This window comes from Haemorhous mexicanus, chromosome 7 (genome assembly GCF_027477595.1).
Source record: "Haemorhous mexicanus isolate bHaeMex1 chromosome 7, bHaeMex1.pri, whole genome shotgun sequence".
In the NCBI taxonomy this organism is placed as follows: Eukaryota; Metazoa; Chordata; class Aves; order Passeriformes; family Fringillidae; genus Haemorhous; species Haemorhous mexicanus.
Window position 1 is genome coordinate 3,159,875 of NC_082347.1, and position 23,254 is coordinate 3,183,128.

At 42.6% G+C, this 23,254-nt stretch overlaps 1 protein-coding gene and 1 long non-coding RNA gene across 8 annotated transcripts; one reads left to right on the plus strand and one right to left on the minus strand.

Moving 5' to 3' along the window:
- Positions 1-688: 688 nt before the first annotated feature.
- LOC132329633 (uncharacterized) lies at positions 689-10,029 on the minus strand. The gene is made up of 3 exons (XR_009487114.1): positions 9,900-10,029; positions 9,536-9,696; positions 689-2,679 (listed from the first exon to the last, which is right to left on the minus strand). It is a non-coding gene; the product is annotated as an uncharacterized LOC132329633 (long non-coding RNA).
- On the plus strand, positions 5,898-23,246 carry STOX1 (storkhead box 1). 7 transcript variants are annotated; one of them, XM_059850866.1, is made up of 6 exons: positions 5,898-6,478; positions 7,644-7,716; positions 10,144-10,505; positions 17,965-18,117; positions 19,605-21,870; positions 22,910-23,246. In XM_059850866.1, exons 4-6 carry the CDS (start codon positions 17,985-17,987, stop codon positions 22,947-22,949), a joined length of 2,439 nt encoding a protein of 812 aa, XP_059706849.1. In that variant the 5' UTR covers positions 5,898-6,478; positions 7,644-7,716; positions 10,144-10,505; positions 17,965-17,984; the 3' UTR covers positions 22,950-23,246. The 7 variants fall into 7 exon arrangements, with proteins under 7 accessions (XP_059706849.1, XP_059706848.1, XP_059706847.1 ...); XM_059850865.1 differs by lacking the exon at positions 10,144-10,505; XM_059850864.1 differs by lacking the exon at positions 5,898-6,478 and having other exon boundaries at positions 7,297-7,716.
- Positions 23,247-23,254: the final 8 nt, after the last annotated feature.

Here is a 23,254-nt window from a genome sequence, read left to right on the forward strand (position 1 = left end):
CTTTATTTCGGTCTAATTAGTCTTTTTAAATTCAAATATAAATCACAAAGTAGCATGCTGCTTAATTTTACAAGTAAAGTTTTTTTTAAAAAACAGCTTCTTGGATTTTTTTTTGTTGTTTTCACTTGTCACAACTTTTTTTCCCTTCCAACCATAACTTTCTTTCCCAAATCTGCTTGTATTAAAGCCTTGCAATATACAGCAGTTTGGATGAGTTAAGAAAGCAATAGAAACCTACCAAAATACTGGTAGAGTTGTGAGATTTCTATGAAAATACATGGGCCTGGTTTAAATGTGTTTCATTGGTGTTCACTACATTGTTCTTACCTTTGGATTAATATATATACTCCTTTTGGATAACAAATGCAGTATATTGGGATGTACAGTTGGATACCAGGCCAGCAGATGTCAGAATAATGCCTTACATGGAGAAAAAGCTGCCAGTGTCAACTGCCTTGGGTTCAGTTTGGACTGCCAAAGTGGGTAATTACTGCTAAGACTTAGTCCAACCAAAAAATGGATCCACAAGTAACTGTACTGCATATTGTAATTACAAAGGAGCAGGACACAGCTTGGTTTGTTGAGGAGGGCTAAGGTGGCCTTTCTTTGTGTTCACAAATCACTAGAGATGGAAACTCACAGCTCTATGTGACTTCTTGTCAAAGGCAACTTACTCAAAGAATGTGAAATATCAACAGTTGTATTTTGGTGCAACTTTCAGGAAAATTAAGGGTTTGAAAGTTGGGACAGAAGTGTTTTCTTACAGAAATGGTTCATTTTAGCAGATGTTTTCTTTTTTAGCCTAGATGTCCTAGGTAACTAAATACCTGTTAGGAAAGTCCAAGTGCCATAATATGTATGAATAACCTACATGGAAACTCATGTAGCTTTAATGAGATACACATTAAAATGCCTGAATTTATGTTCAAAAGAGTCTAAGCTGGTGCTTTTATCACTTACCTTTCTTGGCTCTTTTGGAGCTAGACAAGTGAAATATCTGTCATTCAAGTAACATGCATAAGCTTCTCCCTCATTCATCTCATCTGAGTCATTGTATAATACCTGAACTGTTCACAGTCAAGTAGGAAATACTATAAAAACACTAATTGTATATAAGTACACAGAAAATACATGCTTTAAAAATTGGGAGATAACATCTCAGAATGATTGAATGAGCGTGGTGATAAATTTATCTTATGAAAAGCATTATCTGTGGTGTACAGATGGTGTTAAATTCTTTTATAATCAAATTCTATTTTTCACCTTTACCTTTGTACAGATTGTTGACAGCATGTTTAATTTTTGACGTGGAGCACCATTTGTGTAAATGGACTTGAAAGAATTGCATCTGAAATACTTTGTTCCTGAATTTCAGCAGTACGTGTGAACATACAAGAAAATGAGTCTAGAATTTAAGATAACATTTTAGGCACACTGAAACATCTGAAATATTTTGCTTGGGTATTTTTACCTTAAACTGCTGAGCTGAGGGCAGTTTTAGAACAAGCAGGCCTCCTCATCTCATTCTTCAGTGAGGGGCCCTGTGAGACACTTGCTAGAGTGATCCAGATTTTTACAATATTTAAGAAAAAGAGTATTTGTTAGAATGACTGTAATCTTTCTCTGTATTGACTTGATATAATAGTGTTTCAGATACTATGTACAGTCTGCATTTATGTTGGAAAGGAAATGAAATGGGTAAAGAATAATGGAAAAACTACCAAGGAAAAGTTTTACAACCTACACAGAGCTTGACCAATCTCCTGAAGCACACATAATCTGAGGGAGAACAGGCACCTGTTACAGATTGTGTGACTTGCTGAGCCAAGCAGCACAAAGTTCTGTAAGCTGCCCACACTGATGCTGTGTATTAGCTAAAGCTTCTTAGTATTGTTCCCAGAAATACAATTCTAAGGAAAATTGAATAGAGTATCAGTAATGGAGGTTTGGAGAATCAGTCTTTTGTCTGTTTTGATTTATGAACTAAGTTTTTCTATTTCATCTCCACATTTCCCACCTTACAGTCTTTGTACTTCTGAGTTTATGTCCCAGTTACTGGCAGAAGGCTGCTGAAAATGAGCCTTGGCATCCCACTTGTTTGGACTCCCTAAATCATCACAGATGCTCTATAGGAAGTAGTAAATCTTGGGCTGCTTTGTTCTGTAGAGAAACCCTACTACAGCAGGCCCATAAATGGAATCTCATCTCTGTTTATAGACTTAGTTCCCTCCCTTTTGCTCCTTTGTCTAATGAGGGCAAATTAACAAGTTTAACCCTTCCAAAATTAATTCAGCCCTGTGCAGGTCTGTGAATGAGGCTGGGAAGAAAGCTCCAGGTGCCACGTGCATGCAGACTGACCTGGGATAGCACAGGCTCTCTTGAGGCCCCTTTGCTTTTGCTGGGGCAGTGAGAAGGCACAAGTTTGTAGTTCCATTGCTGCACAGAAACTGGCCATGCTGAGGTTCTGCCAGCTTGCTGTAGTGTTGAGGATTGCAGCAGGGAATGGGGCTGCTGCCAGCCCTGCTGCATGTTGTGCCCCCATGAAGACACCCAGGGACTTGTGACTCACCCAGTGCTCTGTGCCTGTGCCTGGGCTCTGCTGCAGGAGGACTCCTGGGCTGCAGAATGATTTGCCAGCTCTTGCTTTGTCCAGTGGCCTCTGTCTCAGTCTGGAATGCCCTGAGTGTACAAAGGAGAAATTGGAGTTCTCTCTCTGGTGTCCAGCTTTTACAGTTGATTTCTTTCAGTCTCTAACATTATAAAGCCTAGTCCTGTATCATAACTTCTTTTTCAGTGTTTAACTGCTTTGAGAGAGAGGAATGGCTTCCAGTCCCTCTTCTGCTGAGTAATATGCTGTGTGAATATGTTTGGACTTATGTAACAGTTAACTTTCACTGATAATTTTGTCAGGAATGTGCACAAAATATGTTTTTTCTCTTGCTTTTCTGTACTGTTTGTGTACCCAGGTCAGGTTCTTACCTTGAATGCGTTTGTTCAGTGCAGTTTATATTTTAAAATATAAAAGATAAAAGAATTCATTTTGAGTGACTGAGTCTTACAGCCAGCAATAGGTTGCAAAATGTGTAGGTAGCACAGTCACTGAGTGCACTTACACTGGTATCTTCCAGAGAGCAGAAGTTCAGCTGGGATTGCATATTGCCATGGAGTGTGGCAGTGAAGATGCCATAAATAATGGATACTTTCATTCAGCTCTCCAAACTGCCAGTGTTCTCCCAACAAGCTTTTATGTTTCTGCATACTGGGTCTCATTGGTATATTGCACAAAAGTTGTTGTAGTAAAAAGCTCTAATAACAAAATGCATTGCTTTCAAGTAAAACCAATTTCCCTTATTTATTCATTCTCTCTATAATCCACAGCATCACCATGCAGAGTGTAAACTAGAGCTTTGGAACACACCAAATCTCACCTGACATTGTGTGTCTGGTAGCATAATTGTGTTTTGGAATGTTGCTTTTGAATTTCTAGGCATTTCATACCTGAACTTGTCTTGAAAATGTGATGCTCCTTTTGAATTCTTGTGTCCTGCTGGTTTTAGATTGTGTCTAAAAGAATTTAACTGGTTGAGGATTTGGATCAGGTGCCCCACAGCAGGTGTAAGCATCAGTACCTTTGCAGTTGTGATTTAATGATCTTGCAAGTTGTTGTACGTGGTCAAATATTAGTTCAGCCCTCTTTACTCTTCTCTTTTAAAGGACAGCAGAATAATGCTGCTGGGTAGATTTGTTTGTTGCATGCTGCAGTTTGATACTTATTTGTAGAAATTTCCTGAGCTGGATTCCAGCCCAGGTGACAGATTCCCAATGCCAGGTGTTCTGATAGGAAATGGATTCCCAGGTTATTTTCCCCTCAGCCTGCTGAGGGACACAGGTGCAGGGATGCTGTTGACTGAGTGGCTGTTCACATTTCATCACAGACAGCTGGGTAGAGGGGAGGAGGAAAAACTTCTAGGAATCCCAGACTCAAATCTCCCCAACCCTGCTTTTTAGCAGGTACTTTTAAAGTACTAATTTGCTTTAGTGTTTTGTTGAAACATTTTTGGTGGTGTACAGGATTTGTTTGAGTTTCAGTGGGGTTTTTTTCCCCTGTATTGTTTAAATCTTTTTAGTTTTCCTGACACAAGGTCATCCAGTTACATTCCTGTTTTATCATGCAAGGGGCAGAGACAGCTGGAGAATGGCAGCCTTTATTTTTGGTCCCTTTTTAGCAAGGCTGGATGGTAGCCAGCAGATCAGATCTAAAAAAGCAGAAATTGCTGCCACATGTATTGTAGAAATGAGCAGCTGGAGACAGAAGTACCTTGCAGTGCTGGTCTCAAGAGCACACTTCTCTCCCAGAGCAAGCTGCTGTGCTGTAAAACAGCCCAGTGCATGAGTGCAGAGCTCAAGTTCAAGGAGAGAAGGGAATTTTCCCTCCAGGTATCAGGTGCACTCTGGGTAGATGCCTTGTTACACTCCAGCTTGGACACTCTAATAACCACAGAGCTGTGGGAGCTCTCTGAGCAGCTGGAAGCACTCCTGTCTGTTTCACAAGAGCTAGTCTACATCTCCCATGGAAGACTTTCCTTTTCAGCTTCTCATGCCTTGTTTTATTGGAGCACTATTCAGGTGAGTTAAATACTTCATTAACATTAAATGTAACTGTTAGAACATTCGTGTTACAAGTTGTGAAGTCTTGGGAAAGAGTTTGCAGAAGCAGCTTCAGGGTATTCATGAACAGAGAAAATGCTGCCTTTGTCAAGGATCCCCCTCTGCTGTAAGAAAGCCATATATAATATGACTAAACAGATGAAATTACAGATTAGCTGCTTTTCAGTATTGAACCTGATTTTTCTCTCTTAGTGTTCTTCCTGAAATCAAGCTAGGAAATACTCTTTTTTTTTTTTTTTTACTATTTTTTTTTTCTTTGAGGGGAGGGGGTGATGTTTTCATTATGACAAAGAGAGGAAAAATGAGTGACTGGGACACATATGGATGGCAGCACATCTATAAATTCTCAGACCATCCATGGGATCCAGTAATGTGCTTGTAAAGAATGTGCAGCCAGCATTTTCAGCCTGGTGATTTGAGTATGTAGTGATGGACAGAACAAATAGGGACTTGTGGGGACCACACAATGTGCAATACTGGACAAAAGCAGAGTTTGTGTAGTGACTTTTGGGTAGCAGTGGCTCAACATGTAGTATTGATAAGAGGTGGCTGTGCAGATGATGCTCTGAGCAGTGAATTTACTTTGTTACCTACTTCACCCTTTAAAGAAAAGGAAGATTAATCCACTTTAGGTCTTATTTTCAATGTTGATAGTTGAAAAAAAGATCATTCTACCACAGCATGGAATTTAGGAACCTATAAAAATTCCTTAATAGCACACTGAATTGGACACCAGATCCCTCTGTGAGCACTGGGCTCTAAAGCAAACTGTGCCCTTACCTTGTCTGGCAAGGATTTTGCAGGGTGAGAAGGTGCAGAGCTCTGCAGAACAGGAACAACCTGTGCAAGTGCTGTAACCAGCATGCAGGGCAGGGCTGGAGCTTGGCCCGTGCTCTGCACTGCTGCCTCCTTGGCCTGCTCTGCCAGCCCTTCCCCAGGGGAAGTGTAATCTGAGACAGGGCAGCAGCCCTGATCCTGGGGGAGAAGGGAGAGGGGGGCATTTGTCTCTCTGAAATCCTAGTGCAAAATAGAGGCAGGTTCCTCAAGCCCAGAGTGGGGTTTTCTGGAGGAAGAATGACCTGCCCTGGAGCTAGGAGCAGCAGGGACGGGGTGGGAGAGCTGGGGCAAGGCTTGACCACAGTGGCAGAGGCACAGAGCCAGTGCTGGAGCCCTCTGGTGCCACCGACTTTACTGGCTTTCATCTTGACCCTTCTATCTGCATCCTGCCTGCGTGTGTGACCCGATGGTGACATCCTCTCTTGTGGAGCTGCCATCAGAGGCCTCATCAGCTGCAGCACCAACCCACTCAGGGCACGTTAACTCCTCCTCTGGCATTCTGCCACTGGCCTTGTAAATCCTGGCAGGCAAAAATCCCGTGGCCAGGCTGATGGAAAAGTGGCAAGCACCAGAGCATCAGCAGGACAGCTTTCTGCAAAGGCACAGCCTCCCCCTCAGTCAGACACTGGGGCAAACTGGGCTTGCTTTTAGCCTGGTGACTGCTGAGGCCACTGCAAGGGAGACTGGGCCCTCGGTATCCAGGAGAAATGTGTAAGAAGCAGGTGTGCTGGTGTTTTGTTCCTGGAAGAAGTGGCTGGGTATAATGTGTCGAGCCTGGGAGTGAAATGAACTGTAAGGTGCTTTCAGAACCAGTGGAAGACCGAATTAGTTTCATTATCTGTGGATGTTTTAAGCAAAGCATCAAGCATTGGAAATAAAGCTGGGACTGGATGGGATGGATTGGATTGAGTCAGCACAAAGATTCCTGAGACAGAGCTCCAGAGCTGCTGCTGCTGCTGGAGAAGGTGAAAAGGTAAAGGTGGAGGGCTCAGCACCGAGGGTGGGGTGACAGCTGCTGCCCAATGCCGGCGTGATTGCCTGAAAGCAGCAGCTGCTTTTAGCCTTGCATCCTCTGGAAATGTTCACACACACACTCTGAACCAGCAGCACCAGGAAACAATCCTTTAAACCTTTTCTAAAAATTCATAGAAGTGGGCATGATGAAATAGCTAAGGAGAAATCAGGCTCAGATGCATTCCAGTTGCTGCCCTAAATATCTAAGTATTCACGTTAATATTTACTACATCATACTGGTGAATGTTTATCCATCATTTTCATTTGCTCCCTGCAATTAGTTCATGTGCAATTGACTGTTCTAGTCACCTCTGCAGTCTAAAAGACCAGGCTGCAATGAAGGGCTTGGTCTACACAGAAGCTGCATGTTCTTACTGCAAGTTTGTCACGAAAAGTCCCCTGAAATGTGATTGCAGAATACACCCACCAGCATCACAATGGTGGGTCAGATTAAACTTCTGCTCCTGGTACTGGCACTTGGATTTCCAAAGGTTAGTAGGGATTTTCATAGCTGTCAATTGGAGATGTTTATTTTTACTCTCCCCTGACTGTAACTCTGCAATCCTCTCTGTCTAGGGATGAATTATATCATAATTCATATTCATTCATATATCTTAATTCAATTATATCTAGAAGTGCATTTTACTTCATTTCAAGCAGGACTGGATAGTAGATCACAAAAGCTTTTTGTTGAAGCTAACTAGCAATTCTTCAAGAGAGAATTCAAAACCACTTTTTCCCACAGCAAAAGAAATTGCCAGCTTTTGGAAGACTGAGGAATTCTTAATGATACATTTCAAAACGTTTAACAGGAAAATATCTGATGTCTAGGCTGTGTTATCCTTGGCTAGCTCAACCTCATTATTATTTCTTAACACTGTTTAACTTAAATCACATAAATCTTTTGTTCCTGTTTCTGGTATTTACCCTTCTTTCCCAATAATTTTGTACAGAAGAGCCACTCCCTGTTGCAGCCCCATTTTCTGGCTATAAAATTTCTCTCTTCCTCAGTCATTTCTTGGGCACCCTGATAACTCCACCGAAGTGGTAACATCTGTTCATGCCAGCTGGAGTTCATCTTCCCTAACCACAAATTAACCTGCTGACCTCTTAACTCCATCCAGGTGTTAAGGAGAGGAGTTATAAGGAACCAGAGTGGTTTGTTGGTCTCCACCTAAAGAGCAGTAACACCTATAGGTATGTTGGGAATGGTTATTTCTTACTGCAGTGAAGTTTTATATCACTGATGAAAAATTTTATGTTATTGCTGGTCTCCTGGGGATGCTTTAGAGAACTTGACTCCATTGTTTTTTACCTCCTTGTTCCCAGTAACCTCTTTTCTGATGCACAGGATGGCTAGTTGAATACAAATGTAAGTTACTTTGGTAGATTAATTAGATAATTTACCCTGTTATCCTGCCTCTTGCTGCAGTAACAGCGAAAGGGACTTCTTACAAGTTGGAATGCTCTCACTTGTCTTTGTGAAATTCACTTTTTCAGACAATTAACGTTGAAGTGATATTTTCATGATTTTACTTAAATTTCTGGAAGCTTAACTGAAAAAAAAATTCTATTTGAGTGTCTTTTTTTAGGCAATTTTCTGATTTTAAATTATATATTCTATGCCTTCTCTTCCAAAAGTCACCATAATGGCTGTTTTCTGCTCTGGACTACTTTTCTCCCATTTTTTATATATATTTTGCTCTCGAAAAGCAAGTAGCAAGTTACACAACTAGAATGCAAAGGACAACGTTTTCTTGGGGTTTGGGTTTTTTAAAGAAATTACCATATTTTAAAAATTGAAGCTACTGGTATCAGATTTGCTGTCTGTATTTAACACAGAGAGATTTGACTGCATTTTTAATCTATCTGCTCTCATGTAACTGTTTGCAAAAATGAGAAATTGAAGCCACTTGGGTTTCCTGACTAAAGGCTGGGATGTTGGGAGCCAAGCACTGTGGTTCTTAGGAAACATTTCCTGCACGTGTAGCAACAGCAGCGTCTGCAAATCCCAGCAGCATTTGGTGAAATGTCACAAATACCTGGCTGTACCAGGCGTCAGAGATGGGAATCACTTAGCCTGCACTGCCTTTATCCTCGGTTGTGGTACACCAAAAGAGTGGGAACGAGTTTTCAGGTTCATGAGAATAATGAGCCAAGGCTTTTGAGGTTTTTCCTTTGAAATCCAGCACCACTTGTTTGCTGGGCAGCAGACGAGCAGCGAGGGGCATTCGGCACCGCAGCGTTGATTTTGCCAGGTCCCATTTCAGCGCAGAATGATCCAGACCCTGCTGCATGCTGGGTTTGGAGCCCTGGGCACTCGGAACTCCTCCTCACGGCTTATCTCCAAGAGCCTTCCTGGCTATTGTTTGTATCAGAAGACGCTGTGGTCTCACAAATCGTTTTTGCTCTTTATCCCAGCAGCTCAAATGAGGTTTGTTCTGGAGAAACACAGTGGGGCGCTGGACATCCTGACTTTACAGAACAGGCTACACCTTGACTCATCCTGGGCACCGGGAGTTTACTCAAATAAAGGGAAAATTCAGTCCCAAATCTTGTAACTAACACAAACTGCCCTGCTGTGTTTATTCCCAGATAAAATCCAGAAATGTCTCTCGTTCCTTCTGATGGGGACCTCAAGGGATGAATGGTACACACAGGACCGGGCAGGAGCTTTTATATTCTGCTTGGGATATGGAGGGGAAGAAAAGGGGAAAATCACAGCAATTAAGATTTTCCTCCGAGGGTGAAGCTAATTGTAAAAACCTCTTGATCTGATAACTGAGCAAACTCTGTAGGAATGCCGACATCTCTCTGTGGACCATCTCCCGTGCTTAGCTGAGTTGTTCAGTCAATTGTTCCGTCAATTGTTCGCCAAACGAGGGGCAAACTGCTCCCTGCCGCCCACCCACCCACCTTTCCTGTACAGCCCGGGGGGATGCATGCGGGGAGAGGAGCAGGGGACTCTCAGCTGAGATTAGATCCAATGACAAACACTCGATTTGAGCGCACTGACCTCCTGAGCGTTCGGAGAGAGAAACGGGGGTGACAGTGCAGGAGAATGCATCTCAGCAGCTGCTCTCTTGCTGTCCTTGCTGGTCACCAGCTCGTTTCTGCCATCCCAGCCTGCCAGCAGCATTTTGCATGTGCCTGAATGGCTCCACTCCTCTGTGATTCCTGTCGAGTAGAAGAGAAAATACCAAAATGAAACATTTTTGCTTAGCTTCTTGCTGAATTTGCTGTCGGTTCAGCACTTCTGTCGCAGAGTTACAAATTATTCACAAGGAAAGCTAAGAAAGCCCTGTCCTTTCCAGCTAGGCTGGAGCTGGGATGGGCAAGCAGACTGGGACTTTTCTGTGGCCAGCTAATGTGCTGGTCACCTTTTCCAGTGAGGGCTCTGCTGCAGGCTGGAAATCTCTGTCTCTTGGGAAATATCCTATTGAAGAGTGGCATTGAAAGGACACTACACTTTCCTGTGAAGTGTCGAGTTCTATACGTTTTTGCTGTAGGTATTGAATGAACTGGAATGAGATCAGACAGGAATTGTTTTGTGCTCTTGTTTGTACATTTGTAGAGTAATCTGATAGGTCTAACTCCTCACTTTTCCTTGTATGACTCCCACAGAACATAAGGAGAAGAGAAGCAGCTAAAAAATGGGCAGACAGTCCCTGAAGCTGTTTTGATACTCAAGCAGAATCCCCGAGATGGGAGAGGGATGGAATTGAATCTCCTGAAAACGTTCAGCAACAGCTTAAGGAGTACAGAGCAAAACTTCTGCAGTATTGTGGCCTGCAATAACCTTTCAAAGAGCTGGCACAGCTTTGGGGAACTGTGTTAGTTCCCAGGTGTGACTTACTTCGTGGGCTCAGCAGGACTGGCTGCCTGGCTGTGGAGGTCTTCATGCTCAGCTTCTCTGCATGTCTGTACCAGCTTTAGGGAAGAGTTTTGAAGTGGCACTGGTACACCTGGGCTCCATCTACAGCTGGGTATTTGAGCATTTCCTGCTTATTAGCAATTCTCAGAGTTGCTTAAAATGAGAGACAAACTCCTGTCCCCAAGCCACCTGGCAAGCTTTTAGGACAGCTTTGTTTTTGTTTGAGTAATTTAAATTTGTTCACAGCAATGAGTGTCAGTATCAGCACGGTTCTGCTGCACACTTATTGAAGCCACAGATGAAACTATGGCCTTGTGAGTAGCTGATTTCTGTTTGGCCTAGAAAAGGTCACTGGAGTGAGTGGTTATTGTTTGTCAGGCACTGCAGTTGCACACAGAAACACCCAACTTGAATGAGGATGGCAGCTCAGCAAGAGCCTGGGGATGTGCCTCATGGGATTCCTTTCTTTGGGAGTTCCTTTCTTCCAGGGTCTTTCATCCTGCCCCACAAACAGGGATGTAGGTTTGCAAGTCAAAGGAGAATAATTTTGTACTTCAATGGTGCTGGCTTCTGTGAAATGTAACTCCCAGCATGGGGTCGTGCTTTGCATTGAACTGGTTGGGATTATTTAGAATTCTGTGTCTTTTTATTTTTATCAGGCCTGAAAAGAGTGGGTGACCTAAAATGGTGGTTTATTTTGCACTGCTGTGGATAGGCTGAAGAACAGTTTGAATTTCTAGCAGTTTTGTTGTCAAACACTACTTTAAAAGTTATTTTCAGTAAGGTATGTGGTTGAGAACTTATCTACTTGCATATTGTGTTGTAATTGGGTTTTACCTGTTATCACAGTTGTTCCAGTGGTGAGTCTGCTGATATATTCTAAGGAGGAAAAAGGGAAGAAAACACTTGGGCTCTCTGAAGGAGATTTTATCTACCTTGCTATTGTTTGCCTTTGATCTAGTTCTATCTGTGTAATGATTGTGTAAAACTGAGATTATTTCATAACGTTTAATACCTAATTTTAGCTGGCATTTAGCCCTTACCACTGACTTCACATAATACCCCTGCACATTTAATGCATTTCCATATAAAATTCTTACCAAAGGTGTTAATCCTGTATTACAAAAGCCCTTTCTCAGTAGAACATGTATTGCACTGACCCTAAATGCTACACTCAGACTACTGACTGAACTCACAGCAGCAAGGTGCCAGGGCCTGTGATTCTTCAGAATCCTGATGCATTTACCAGATCTGCTCAGACTGAATTACTTGAAAGGTGCAATCTGTAAAAGCATTTGTGCATGCAATTTTTTTCACACTACCCCAACATTAGTTTCTAATCACACTGTTTAGCAAGTGCCACTGAACAGAAGTGTCTAATTTTTTTATAATAAGCTCCATTCAACCTAATTTACTCTTTTTTTTTAATAATCTCTAAGCAGATCAGTTGGAAAGAACTTGGCATGTATTGTGTATTTCTTGGTGCTAGGACACCCCTGAAATTGTTCTACATTTTCAGCATCCCACAGACTCATGCACATCTCTATAATTTCCTCTGAAGGCTTCACCTTGGTCTGTGGGATTCAACAACCCAGTATTTTCACTGTAAATGTTCTGCCAAACTGGCTTTTGAAAAAACATTTACTATTTACTGAGTCCTCTGTAAAACAGTGGAGTTGCTCTGCTGGTCTTCTGTGACATCCTTTTGGCTGAAATTTGGAACATGGAACGGGTGTTTTATAGCACTAAAGCCATGGAGACAGTTTTGGGAACTGCAGACTAAAGTCCTCGAGTTCAGACTAGTGCTGTTTAATCTGCAGTGTCCAAACAATTCCTCTGAGACCTCTTATGGTGGTGATGATGCTGCTTTTCATTTCTAAACAGCTTTGTTTTGTTTTTCCCTGTGGACCATAAATTGCAGCCTAATGAAAGGGTACAGAAAGTTGTTTTCTAGCAAAGGGGACATCCTTAAAGTTGGATATCCATTTAGGGAGAGTGGAAGGAAAAGTGGCTGTACACATCCATCAACATCCCAGGCTTCCCAGGCAGGTGTGAAGTTGCCCCTACACCATTCAAGTCTTGTTCTCAGCTGAATGAAAACCTCCCTGCCATGGGACTTGTCCCAAAACAAGATCTGAGACCTGCTTGGTTCCACTGTGTTGTGTGCTGGTGGCTCCTGTCCTCATCCCAGCAAGGGGCCTGGGGCCAAGGGAAGCTCCCACTGCTCAAGCCCTGACAGCTCCTGCTGCATGGGGTGGGGCTGGGACAAGTGTTGCCTGGGAGTGAGCTGTCCTCAGCTCTGTCCTCCTGATCTGGGATTTGCTGGAAAACCTCTGCAGGGAGCTGTGCTCTCCTTTGAACAGCTCTGTGGGTGCTGCTCCTCTGAAGGTCTGGACTGGGGTACGTGTGAGCTGAAGTCAGGGAATGTGCAAAGTGACTTTTGGCTCATTCTGGGGAGGGGGAGCATGACCATAGGTTTATCTTACTGTTTCATGCCTGCACACCCCCAGGCAAAGGAGGCAGCAGGAATATTGCAGCAGCTGGAGCTGACCTTCAGCTGTACAGGCACAGGAAGGCACAGCTTCATGCCAATGCTTTTACAGTCAATCTTTCACTCTAGAGGTGAGTACTTAGCCAACCCCCATTACTGCTTGCTGCTTAGAACAAAGCTCTGGACATTAAAGAGCTATTTGAATTTCTGAGATTTATTGCAGAAGAGAGGGCACAGCTGGAGAGCAGTTTCAGTGGGGAAATGCTGGACTTGTGAAGGGGTTTTTTTTGGATAAGGCCAAGTGGAAAAGCTGTGCTTGTGTCAAATTCCTGTAGCAGCACCTCAGGATGGTTAAAGGAGTCAGAGACACTGCCAGTGCCTTGTTTATTCCTGTTCTGTTGTTTGGCTCCATGGTGGGCTTTTTGCAACTTGCTTGGGCCTGTTCAGTTTTGTGTTATTGTTTATCTCCTTGCAATGAGTGTTTTTAATCAATCTGTTTTTTGCCACCAAGCCTGACACTAAATGCTGAAACAGTTCAAGATGACCTTCCTTGCTATCAGCTGTGCTCTGGCTGTTCAATTCATACAAGAACTGACTTAAAAGCCATCAGCATGCTACATTATATGAAAAATAATTATCTGCAGTGCTATTGCTCATAGTTAAATTTTGCTGCCAGTTTTGCAGTGAATACCCCAAAGTATCCCAAATGTGCTTATGCAGTTCTGCTGGTTGGTTTTTGTGCCAGCTGTGGGTGAAATGCAGATCTCTGGACACCTTGGCTGTGCTCTCTTGAGCAGTGCATTTGGAGCTGCATTCCTGCCTGTGTGTTCAGGCAGTGCCTGTGGAGCCTGAAACAGGCTCCCAGGATGCTCTTGCAGCATCCAACTGGACACGTCAGTGGCCTGGCTAAGAGCTGAAGGGGTTAATCTCTTTGAAGGTCAGAGATGCAGATTTCAATGGCAAAAGCTTTCCCACTGTCCTCAGTTTAGGAAAACTGTACCACACTGAGTGTATTGGTGTCTGCTGTGTGGCTTGTTCCTGTCTGGGCACTTGGGCAGAGGTTGTAGGGGAGAGCTCTTCCTATTCTTCCTGAATCTTGCTTTGTTCTCACCATATCTGCCTGTGGGGTTTTTTATTAGCTGCTGAAAGAAATTATGGCTCTGGGTTGCCATTAGCACTAAGATTAGAGTAAGGATTTCATGATGGCTCTTGGGTAGGAACCTCAGAAAGCACTTAGAAGTAGTATTTCCTAAAATTCACAACAATTGCACTTGGGAAGAGGCTTTCTTGTGTTGTTGGGAAGGCATAAAAAGTGGTTGGCTTTTGTTGGTTTTGTTTACTTCTTATTAAGTTGTATGGCATCATCCTTTGAAAGTTGTAAGGAATAAAAAGTTAATAAGAACTTAGTAAGGATAAGTTAATAATAGAAAATTTGGGACTGTAAAAACCAGAAATTGTGACCAAATGGGGAGGGCACTTTTTGCCTAAATGTCCTGATTTGGGAGTGTCTGTCCTGGCAGCAATCAGTAGATACAGAAATCTGACATTTTCATGTGCTTGTAGCTTTTTTGATGTCAACTGAAGAAGTTGGTGGCCTTAAACTGACACTTCACTGTTCCTCTGAGGGTTGCACAAAATATTCAAATATTGTTTGCTGTTGCTGAGAGCTTTTGTTTGTTTCAGTAATAGGTTAGACACGTTACAAGATTTGACAGTTTCATTTAATTGAACTAATGACTCTTTGCTTCACTAAAAGGATGTTTCTGAAAACAGGACGTACTACAGAGTACTTGTGCCAAAATAGAGTTTCTTTGTTATATACTTAAAATTTAAAATGTTAATCCTAACTGCCTTAATAATCTACATTTAATTTTTATTCTTTAATAAGAACACATCTTGTAAACTCATTAATGTTCCAAAAGGGTTTTGCTAGAGTTCCCAACTTTCTATGATGTTCTCATTAACATTTTATTCCTTAAAATTCTTTAACTCTAATGTGTGATTTTTGCTGTAAAATGTGATTATGATGCACTCTAGTCTATAGAAAAGCAGAAGCCTTGCAGTTGGTAGCAGTGCTGCTCTTGCTTATGATCTGCAAAAAGTGAATTACATCAAACAAGCCAAGGCTCTCATGCAGAGAGGCACAGGATCTGTGATCAGGATCTTTTATATAATCCATCCCAGGATAGATTCTCCCAGCTACAGAAATACCAATCTTCTATTTCCACATGCTGTGCCTTTTCTGCCCAACAGATGTTTTAGGGTTTTTTCTGGAATGGATTTACTCCTTGTCCTTCATTGCTCTGTAAACAGTTTACCTGAACTCTTAAGAATGAAATTGAGTGCTGTTGTAACAAATGCCTCTCTGTTCAATTCCCCAGAATTAGCCTGGGTTTCACCCAGATAAACTTGTCTTGTATTTTCTGAATAGCCTGAAGATGCACAAACTCTGCAACTGTTAAACAGCTCGGTGAAAAATGATAATGCTTGCTTTACAGAGATGGAACAAAAATCTCTTTGTGCTAGTCAAGAATACCCAGAGGCTCTTCTGTGTGCTGAGCTTTGTTACCCAATGCTCATATTCCAGATGACTTCCCACACTGTGACCAAGAAGTGCTCCAAAAAGGGCATTCTTGGGGTTTAGGTGTCCAGGTAATGAGCAGAGTTTGAGCAGACCTGTGAAGCAAACTGAAGGATAAGAATGCCAGAGCCCTGGCCAGCTGCTGAGGTTGGCTTTAGTTGATGTGGCTCTGCAAAACCTGCAGAGATGGAGGGAAGGAGGCTGTGCTCAGACCAGCAGGGGAGAAGCTGGGTTCTTGACTCTGGCAGTGCCCTCACAGAGGTGTAAGCAAGGCCCTCCTAAGACTATGAAGACAGCAGGAAGGTGACTGCCATCAGATTTATGTAGAGTAGGGCAGTGGGCAGGGCATTCTGCAGGGGGCTTTGAGCTGTAAAAGGACAGATACTAAGGAGCTTTAATGACAATGGTGTTGTGGTGATTTTGCATCAGGCCTATGAGACACAGCTTGCACAAGTTGATAATTCTTCTCCACGTGCAAATCTAAGGGATGCAGCTTTTAAGTATTTCCAGTGAACTCGGGAGACTATTTGAAGCACAACAACAGTTGTTTAGCTGTGCAAATTAAATTACAAAGTTTTTCATAAGAACTTGATGGACATTTGTAGGGTGCTGCCTGGGCCTTAGCAATGTCACCAATGATCTAATTCTTGCTTTCACAATTTCAGATTTTATTTCAAAGTCAGAAGACAATGATATCTAATATTTATGTGGTTAGCCTCTGTGCACTATTGACTCGGCAACATTTTAGACTTTTGTTCAAACATGATTTTAGATTTTCTAAAATCCCCTCAGTATCAAGCTAGCTTTTGTTTAATGCTTTGAATATTATACTGAAACAGCCTTCCCTGAATGGATGCTGCAGAACAGATTCAGACAACAACAGCAAGATAATAACTATAAAGATAATGAACAAATTTTAATTACACTTGGTATTTTACTCCTTAGCAGTCTGGTGCTCTGCAGGAACAAATGGTCAAATTGGCAGCAGCACGGTGTGCCCACAGCAGACTTCAGACAGCAAACTATTCACAGGAGTCATTATTACTGAATGCTGATGGCCTTTCCCATAGAAAAAGAAAGCTTGCAATGGTTTCTGCACCTGCAAGGAGTATCCTAGCAACACCACTGAGGAAACTGTATGCCAGGATTTTCTTTTCAGAGTTCTTTTTGTTGAATATAGCAGCAGTTGTAAAACAAAGGTCAAGAGCAACTTAAGCTCCTCAAAGCAGTGTTGTGTTTTACATTTACTCAGAGAAGTGTTTGTGTTGTAGTTCTCTGCCTGGAGGATAAATATTGGGTTACAGTGTCATCCAACAGACAACGGTGGTTTAGTTAAACCGAACATAGCTTAATCTAAAATGTCCCTTTTTGCTTGGGGGAAATTGCTGTGAGTGTTTAACAGTGGGTTATCCCTGCGAAGGAACCGGGAGTCCCTGCCTGGCAGCCGGGCACAGCCAGGGAGCAGGGGAGCACGGAACATCACCTGGGCGCGCAACAGACCCTCAGTCTGACTGAAAAAAAGAAGAGAGGCGGGGTTTTTGGTGTTTTGTTTTGTCTGAGGAGGTGACTGCAGTCCCTGTCTCACTGTGTGCACGGACCTCAGGTGAGTCCCTGCTTTGTGCCTTGTCATCAATGACTGCAGGGAAATACTTATTTCAGCTACAGCACGCACAGGTACCGGGGCAGGACTTGCTGGGCTTGTCCTTTGCCACCTTGGGGAGAGCTCAGAGTTTCTCTTTGGTTTTTTTTCCATGAATGGAGGAGTTCAGGTGAAGGACTAAGCCCCTTTTCAGCCCTCTGGGCTGGGGCTGCAGAGTTACTGGGGAAGATGGGCCACACCCTTGGCCCCGTCAGACTTCTGCTTTTGTCATGCAGAATAAGAACAATGTTTTTGTCTCTTACCAGGACAGATAGTGAGGTAGCCTAAAAAATGCATGCAGCTGTAATAAGAGTTTTTGTTCTCTACCCAGTTTACTAAATAATCTCTAATTCTAGAATCCAGTCTAAAAGTGGCATTTTACCATTTGTATTCAATTTTATGTGCAAAACAAGAGACAAAGCCTATTACTTGTATTTTTTTCCTTATGATCTGACTTGGTGAAAACATTTTGTACTAAGATCACTGGATGTTGACCTTTTCCCCATTAGCCACTTGGAAAAATACAGGTTCTGCATGGTTTAACGTGTAAGCAGTCTTCTAAAAACTCAGCAGTCATCAGAAATAATTCTCTCTCTCAGCTCCCTGTTTATTAATCTAAATTATGGCTTTGGCTGGAATTTTATACCAAACAAACTAACGTGCTTAAGGCAACCTTCTGTTTCCTTCTTTACAAAGGCTCTTGACAAGTGCTAGCACCACCTCCCTCCTGTCAGAAATATTTCTGAGTAATTTGCCAAAGAAAATCAGCTGAGGATAAGGGAAATTTTCAGTGGATATCCTCCACAGCTAATAGGAAAAATCATGCACTATTCCATTCAAATAATTTTCTTTTCTTTTAGGTGATGTGACCCCTGCTGTCATGAATCCTCTCTCACAGCCACGCTCTGTTCCTTTGGCAGAAGCAATATGCTGGGCCATATCAGACATGAATGCACATCATGTGGTGGTCACTCAGGAAACTTTAATGGAGCAGTTAGTGAAAAATTATCCAGGTAATTTGTTTCTCCCTCCTTTAAAAAGTGGCTGTATCATCAAGGTTGAGTTTCTGATATTGGACAAGGGATCAGGGAATGCTTACAGGCAAAGCTGGCAAGGTGAAGGAGTAGAAATGGTAAATATATGAATGTGCAAACTTCCCATCAATCTGTGAGTGTCACTGCATTGACTTGAATGCAATCCTTTCCACAGATTTTAACCAATCTTTGAGAACTAGAGGTAACTGACTGTAGTTAAGAGTATGTCCTTTTAGGGGGTGGGAAAGCACAGATGTGGTATTTAGGTGCTAGACATGGAACAGCACAAAACAGACTCTTGGATCACAGAGACTTGTTAAGTCCTCCTTTAAGAACAGGAACACAGCTGACTTTGACTGCAAAGGGACTGGGTAGGAGTCTACATCTGGTGTTTGCTATCAAAAACTATAACCAGCCCTTAATTCAGGTTTGTTGGTTGTATTCTGGCCCTTTCCTTCCTGAAAGGAAATTACTTCCACCAAGAGATGTTTAGTTCTTCACTTCTAGCCCAGTTGGTTGGAGCATGGTGCAAATAATGCCAAGGTTGTGCATTTGATTCCCATATAGACCACTCAAGAGTTGGACTTGATGATCCTTGTGGTGTCTTCCAACTCAGAATATTCTGTGATTCTGAGGGGATGGCAGCCACTTCCCTTAATATCTGAAAAATATCCCATTTCCCTTAGATCTGCAATATCAAAGTGTTATTGTGTTTGAGACTTTGAACAGGCTCATTCTGGCCCTTTCAGGAGGCTGCTTTGTTTATTACTGAGCTGCTTCTTTTGAGTCCTCTTAATCTTACAGCTCTGTGAATGTTATAGGCTGATCTGGTGGGCATTTTAACCAGTGGAAAAATATTAATGCAACCCCACAAACTGGCACAGAACCATGCCAGCAATGTGTTGCATGCAGTAAGTGCCCTGTGGTAACCACAAGGCAGATTTTATAGGTCAGCCAGAAGTGGCATTCTCAAAGTTTGCAGGGACTGAAGGTATTTCTTGCTGTGTTTTCACCTTGCTGGAAGTTCTTAATTTGGTGGGCAGGAGGTCAGCTGTGACTAGACTAAGGACTCTGAGACTGTGACACCTGATGGAAAACTGCAGCTGAGACCAGTCTCAGTGAGATAATAAATTGACATCTGACCAAACTACACCAGAAACTTCAGGGAGTGATGAAAGCCCCTGTTAAACAACATGCCAGGAGGGAAATGCTTTGAACAAGAGGTTGTTTGGTTTGTACCTGGCAGAAAGTCTCTCTCATGAATATCATATTCTGACAAACACAAAGACAACATCCTTGCTCCCTCACAGTGGTGCTGCAGTGGCAACACAGCTGGCCTTTTCCTAAATGCTTTGGGTATTTCATTTTCAGATGATTTCAGGGCTGTATGAGAGAGATCTTTTGGCCAGAACTCATTTTATTTGAAACCTTGTTTCTGATTTGAAGTATCTGTCTCTTTGTTCTAGGCATTGCAGTGCCCTCCCACAATGAATTATATAATATCCTTGGCACTCTAATTAAGGAAAGAAAAATCTATCATACAGGAGAAGGATATTTCATTGTGACTCCCAACACTTATTTTATCACCAATGATGCCACAGAAGACAGCAGAAGGATCCTGCTGGAGGACAGCTGTTGCTGTTCATCACCTTCCATCACTGACCTGGTAAACATTAAGGCCTGTGCAGACCTAGTGAAAGAAAGCATTCCTACAGTACCCTGTTACAGATCCTGCCATTGCTTCCCTGACCAAAACATGCCCTGTGAACAAAGGCAAGGGCAGGGGATGAGCCATGGATCTACTGGAGAGGAACAGAGAGGCTGCAGTGAATTGAAGCCTTCAATTCAAACTCAAGGCCTCTCTGCATCTGCTGAGAACCATTCCTGGGACACCATCAAATCCTTGATATCTGTGAAAGCAAAACTGAAAAGCAAAATGTTTGGCCTTGGCCTTTTCTGGAGAAGTGGCTCTAAGAAACAAAAACACAAGAAGGAGTACTCCACTTTTTCAGGCCAGTTTCCTCCCCAGGAGTGGCCAGTCAGGGATGAAGATGACTTGAACAACATGCCACGTGATATTGAACATGAAATCATCAAGCGTATTAACCCCACTCTCACAGTTGATAATTTGATTAAACACACAATATTAATGCAGAAGTTTGAGGAGCAGAAAAAATGTAGCAGTAAAGAGAAAAAACACATCAGTAATGGTACCTCGGCTGAAGTGCCAACACTCAGGCAAAACCATCTTTCAAAGGATTGTATTCAAAGGGCATCAAGTAAAACAGCAAAACACACCAGGAAAAACAAATCAAAGAGGGAAAAGCAGATGAGCAGGAGCAGCAGGAAATCTCACAGACAGAAGCTAACATCCCAAAACATGAAACTGGAAGAGAGCTTTTCACTGCCCATCAAAACCCAAGGGCCACCTGCTGCAGCAGTGGAATCCCAGGTGATATACAAGAAGCAGATCAGGAATCCTTTCCAGGGTCTGCCATGGAGACCTTGCAGCTTTCCTGCCAGAGGGCACCAAGGTGGTGCTAACAGCCAGCTGAAGTGCCAGACTCAAAAGGGAGGAAGGGTTTACCAAAGGCCACAGTCCTTGGCCTCCTCAGGACCCTTTGGCTGTGAAACTGAAAGGCTGGGTGCAGAAAGTGAGGCTGGCAAAGCTAAGCCAAACAACCTACTCCATGCTAATAGGTCTGACCTTCAACTAAAGAAAGACAGTCTCAGTGAAAATGGTAGTTATCCACAAGGCAGTAATCTGCAAATAGATAACAGAAGTAGATACTTCCTGGAGAGTAATATTTCCGAAGAAAATGTCTATAAAAGAACAGTAAAAAAAAAATCCCCTTGCTCCTACATTGAAGATAATGGTGTGTGCCAAGAGGATGCAAAATTTCCATCCTCCCTGAAAGATGAGCACTGCAGATGCAAAGCAGCCACTGTAGGTGAGCTCTTAGATCAAACAGCCAGTGACTTTCAAAATGTCCACCTTTCAAATTACACAGCCAGTGTTAATCTCACCCCCAAAAATGGTGTGAAATACAGACCAAAGACTGATAAAAAGAGTGAACTTATATTTAACCATGAGTGTGCCAGCCATCCTGGATCAAGGGAGCTGGAAAGGGAAGGGTTTACTGCTAACTCCCATCTTCTGTACCAAAAGGGACATGATGGTGACACCTGTCCCTTGTCACATCTGCATGAGAATTCTGAACAGCTGCCCCCTGGCCATGCCTTGTCAGCCACAGGAGACTGGAGCACAGCTGTGTCCCTAAAAGCCTCCGAGGTCAGTACCTGCCCTGCCCAGCAGGACACAACTGTAAATAAATGTGAAATGAGACATAAGGGAAGTGCCAGCCTTGCAGATGGCTCCAAGGAGCACCCTAAACCAGCCAGCACAGAGGAAAGCTGGCTGTGCAGTCAGGTTCTTCTGAAAGGCCACAGAAAGGATGAAGGAACTGGCCTGAGTGAATGTGGGAAGGGCTCAGCTGGGGCAGAGTGCTGCCAGGCTGGCTCTGATGCTGGCACTCTGCAGAACTTCACCCCGGAGGTGGGAGAAGGAGCAGCACGCTGTGCTTTGGGCTCAGGGATCAAAGGAGTGAGGAACCCCCCAGGACAAAAAGAGCACTTTGTAAAGAGTACATGTCCTGTGAGCCCAGAACAGAAACACCCAGAAGGGACAGAAAACCACAGCAATACAGGAGACAGTGGAATTGACTCCCCAAGGTAAGAAAACATGTGACACTAAGATGCTTTATCTCCAAAGTGGCCATCAGCCTTAGGTAGAAATGTTGCAGTAAATCATAAACCCCTTCCCTAACAACATTTGTTAAAAAAAAATTAGATTTGTAAAAAAAAATTCTATTTTTTTTTCTAGAAATACCCAAACTGTATAGCTCTGCTAATTCCTTTAACAGGAACATTCTCCCTAAATTGCTGCTGTTTGTATTTTGTATTTTTTTTCATGAGGCAAGAAAACAGCAGAAGTTCTGTCCTGCAGGTAGAGATGACCTAGGACAGAAATGTTTCAAAAATGGTGTTTGATAAATTCAGTGCTAAATACTGTGTTTGACAAGCTGCAGTTTGCAGGCAGGCTCAGTTCACACAGATCTCCCCATGTGACATTGGATATTGTCACAGATTCTCCAGGTGTACATAAAGAACAGAGATCCAGTAGAAATTTAAAGTAGAAAATACCACTTGACTTGCTCACAACAGGCAGAATGTGTACATCACCTGGGCTTTCACAGTGTACATTTTGCCTGTAACTACACCTGAAAATCCCTTAATGGAAAATAAATTGCTATGAGTCAAACTTTTACTCAGAGACCTCAAAAACTTAACTAAATTGGCAAGAATCTATGTTAAAAGTCACATCCTTTTTTTTTTTTTTCCCAACAGCAACACACATTCTTAATATCTTAAATGAGTGATATTTAACTGTAATTAAACCATTGGAGTCCTCATTAGAATTGTACTGTCCCCTTGAGAAGGCAGTGCATGAAGAACAAACCACAAACCACAGTTTCTAAGGGAATCCTGTTAATTGTTCATCTTCCCTTGAGCAGCTCTTGGCCGTGCACCCTTCCAAGCACATTTCCTCTGTATTACCTGGACATGAAGACTTGAAACCTTTAGCAAAATGCATTTCAGAGGATCATTTTGACTGTGTGTACATATGCCCACCTGTGGCACTAAAAGATAAGGCAACTCAGTTCATTTTTGGAATGTGGAGTCTGACTTCTAATAATTATATTATTTTTAGGTGGACTGAAAAGAAGATGAACCTTCCTGCCAAATTCTAAAAGTAACAATGCAAGAAGGAGGACAAGTGAAAGGACAATTGCAACAAAATTCGTCTAGCTCTGGTTGTGAATGTTTGCTTATTTTTTTAATGAGATGGGTAAACTTTCCCCTTGTAACAAGGTAACCATAGTGTAAATGTAGCTGGTCACATCAGCGAGGCAGTCCCTAAATCAAAGCTGTTAGTTAAAACTTTTGGCAGTAGAGGTTGGAGAGGTCATGTGTGTTCTGTTTGCCCTCATCTTGAATTATTTTTTGTGCGTCCCTGTGATAATAAAAGTGAGAACTGGCATTCTTCATTCAGACC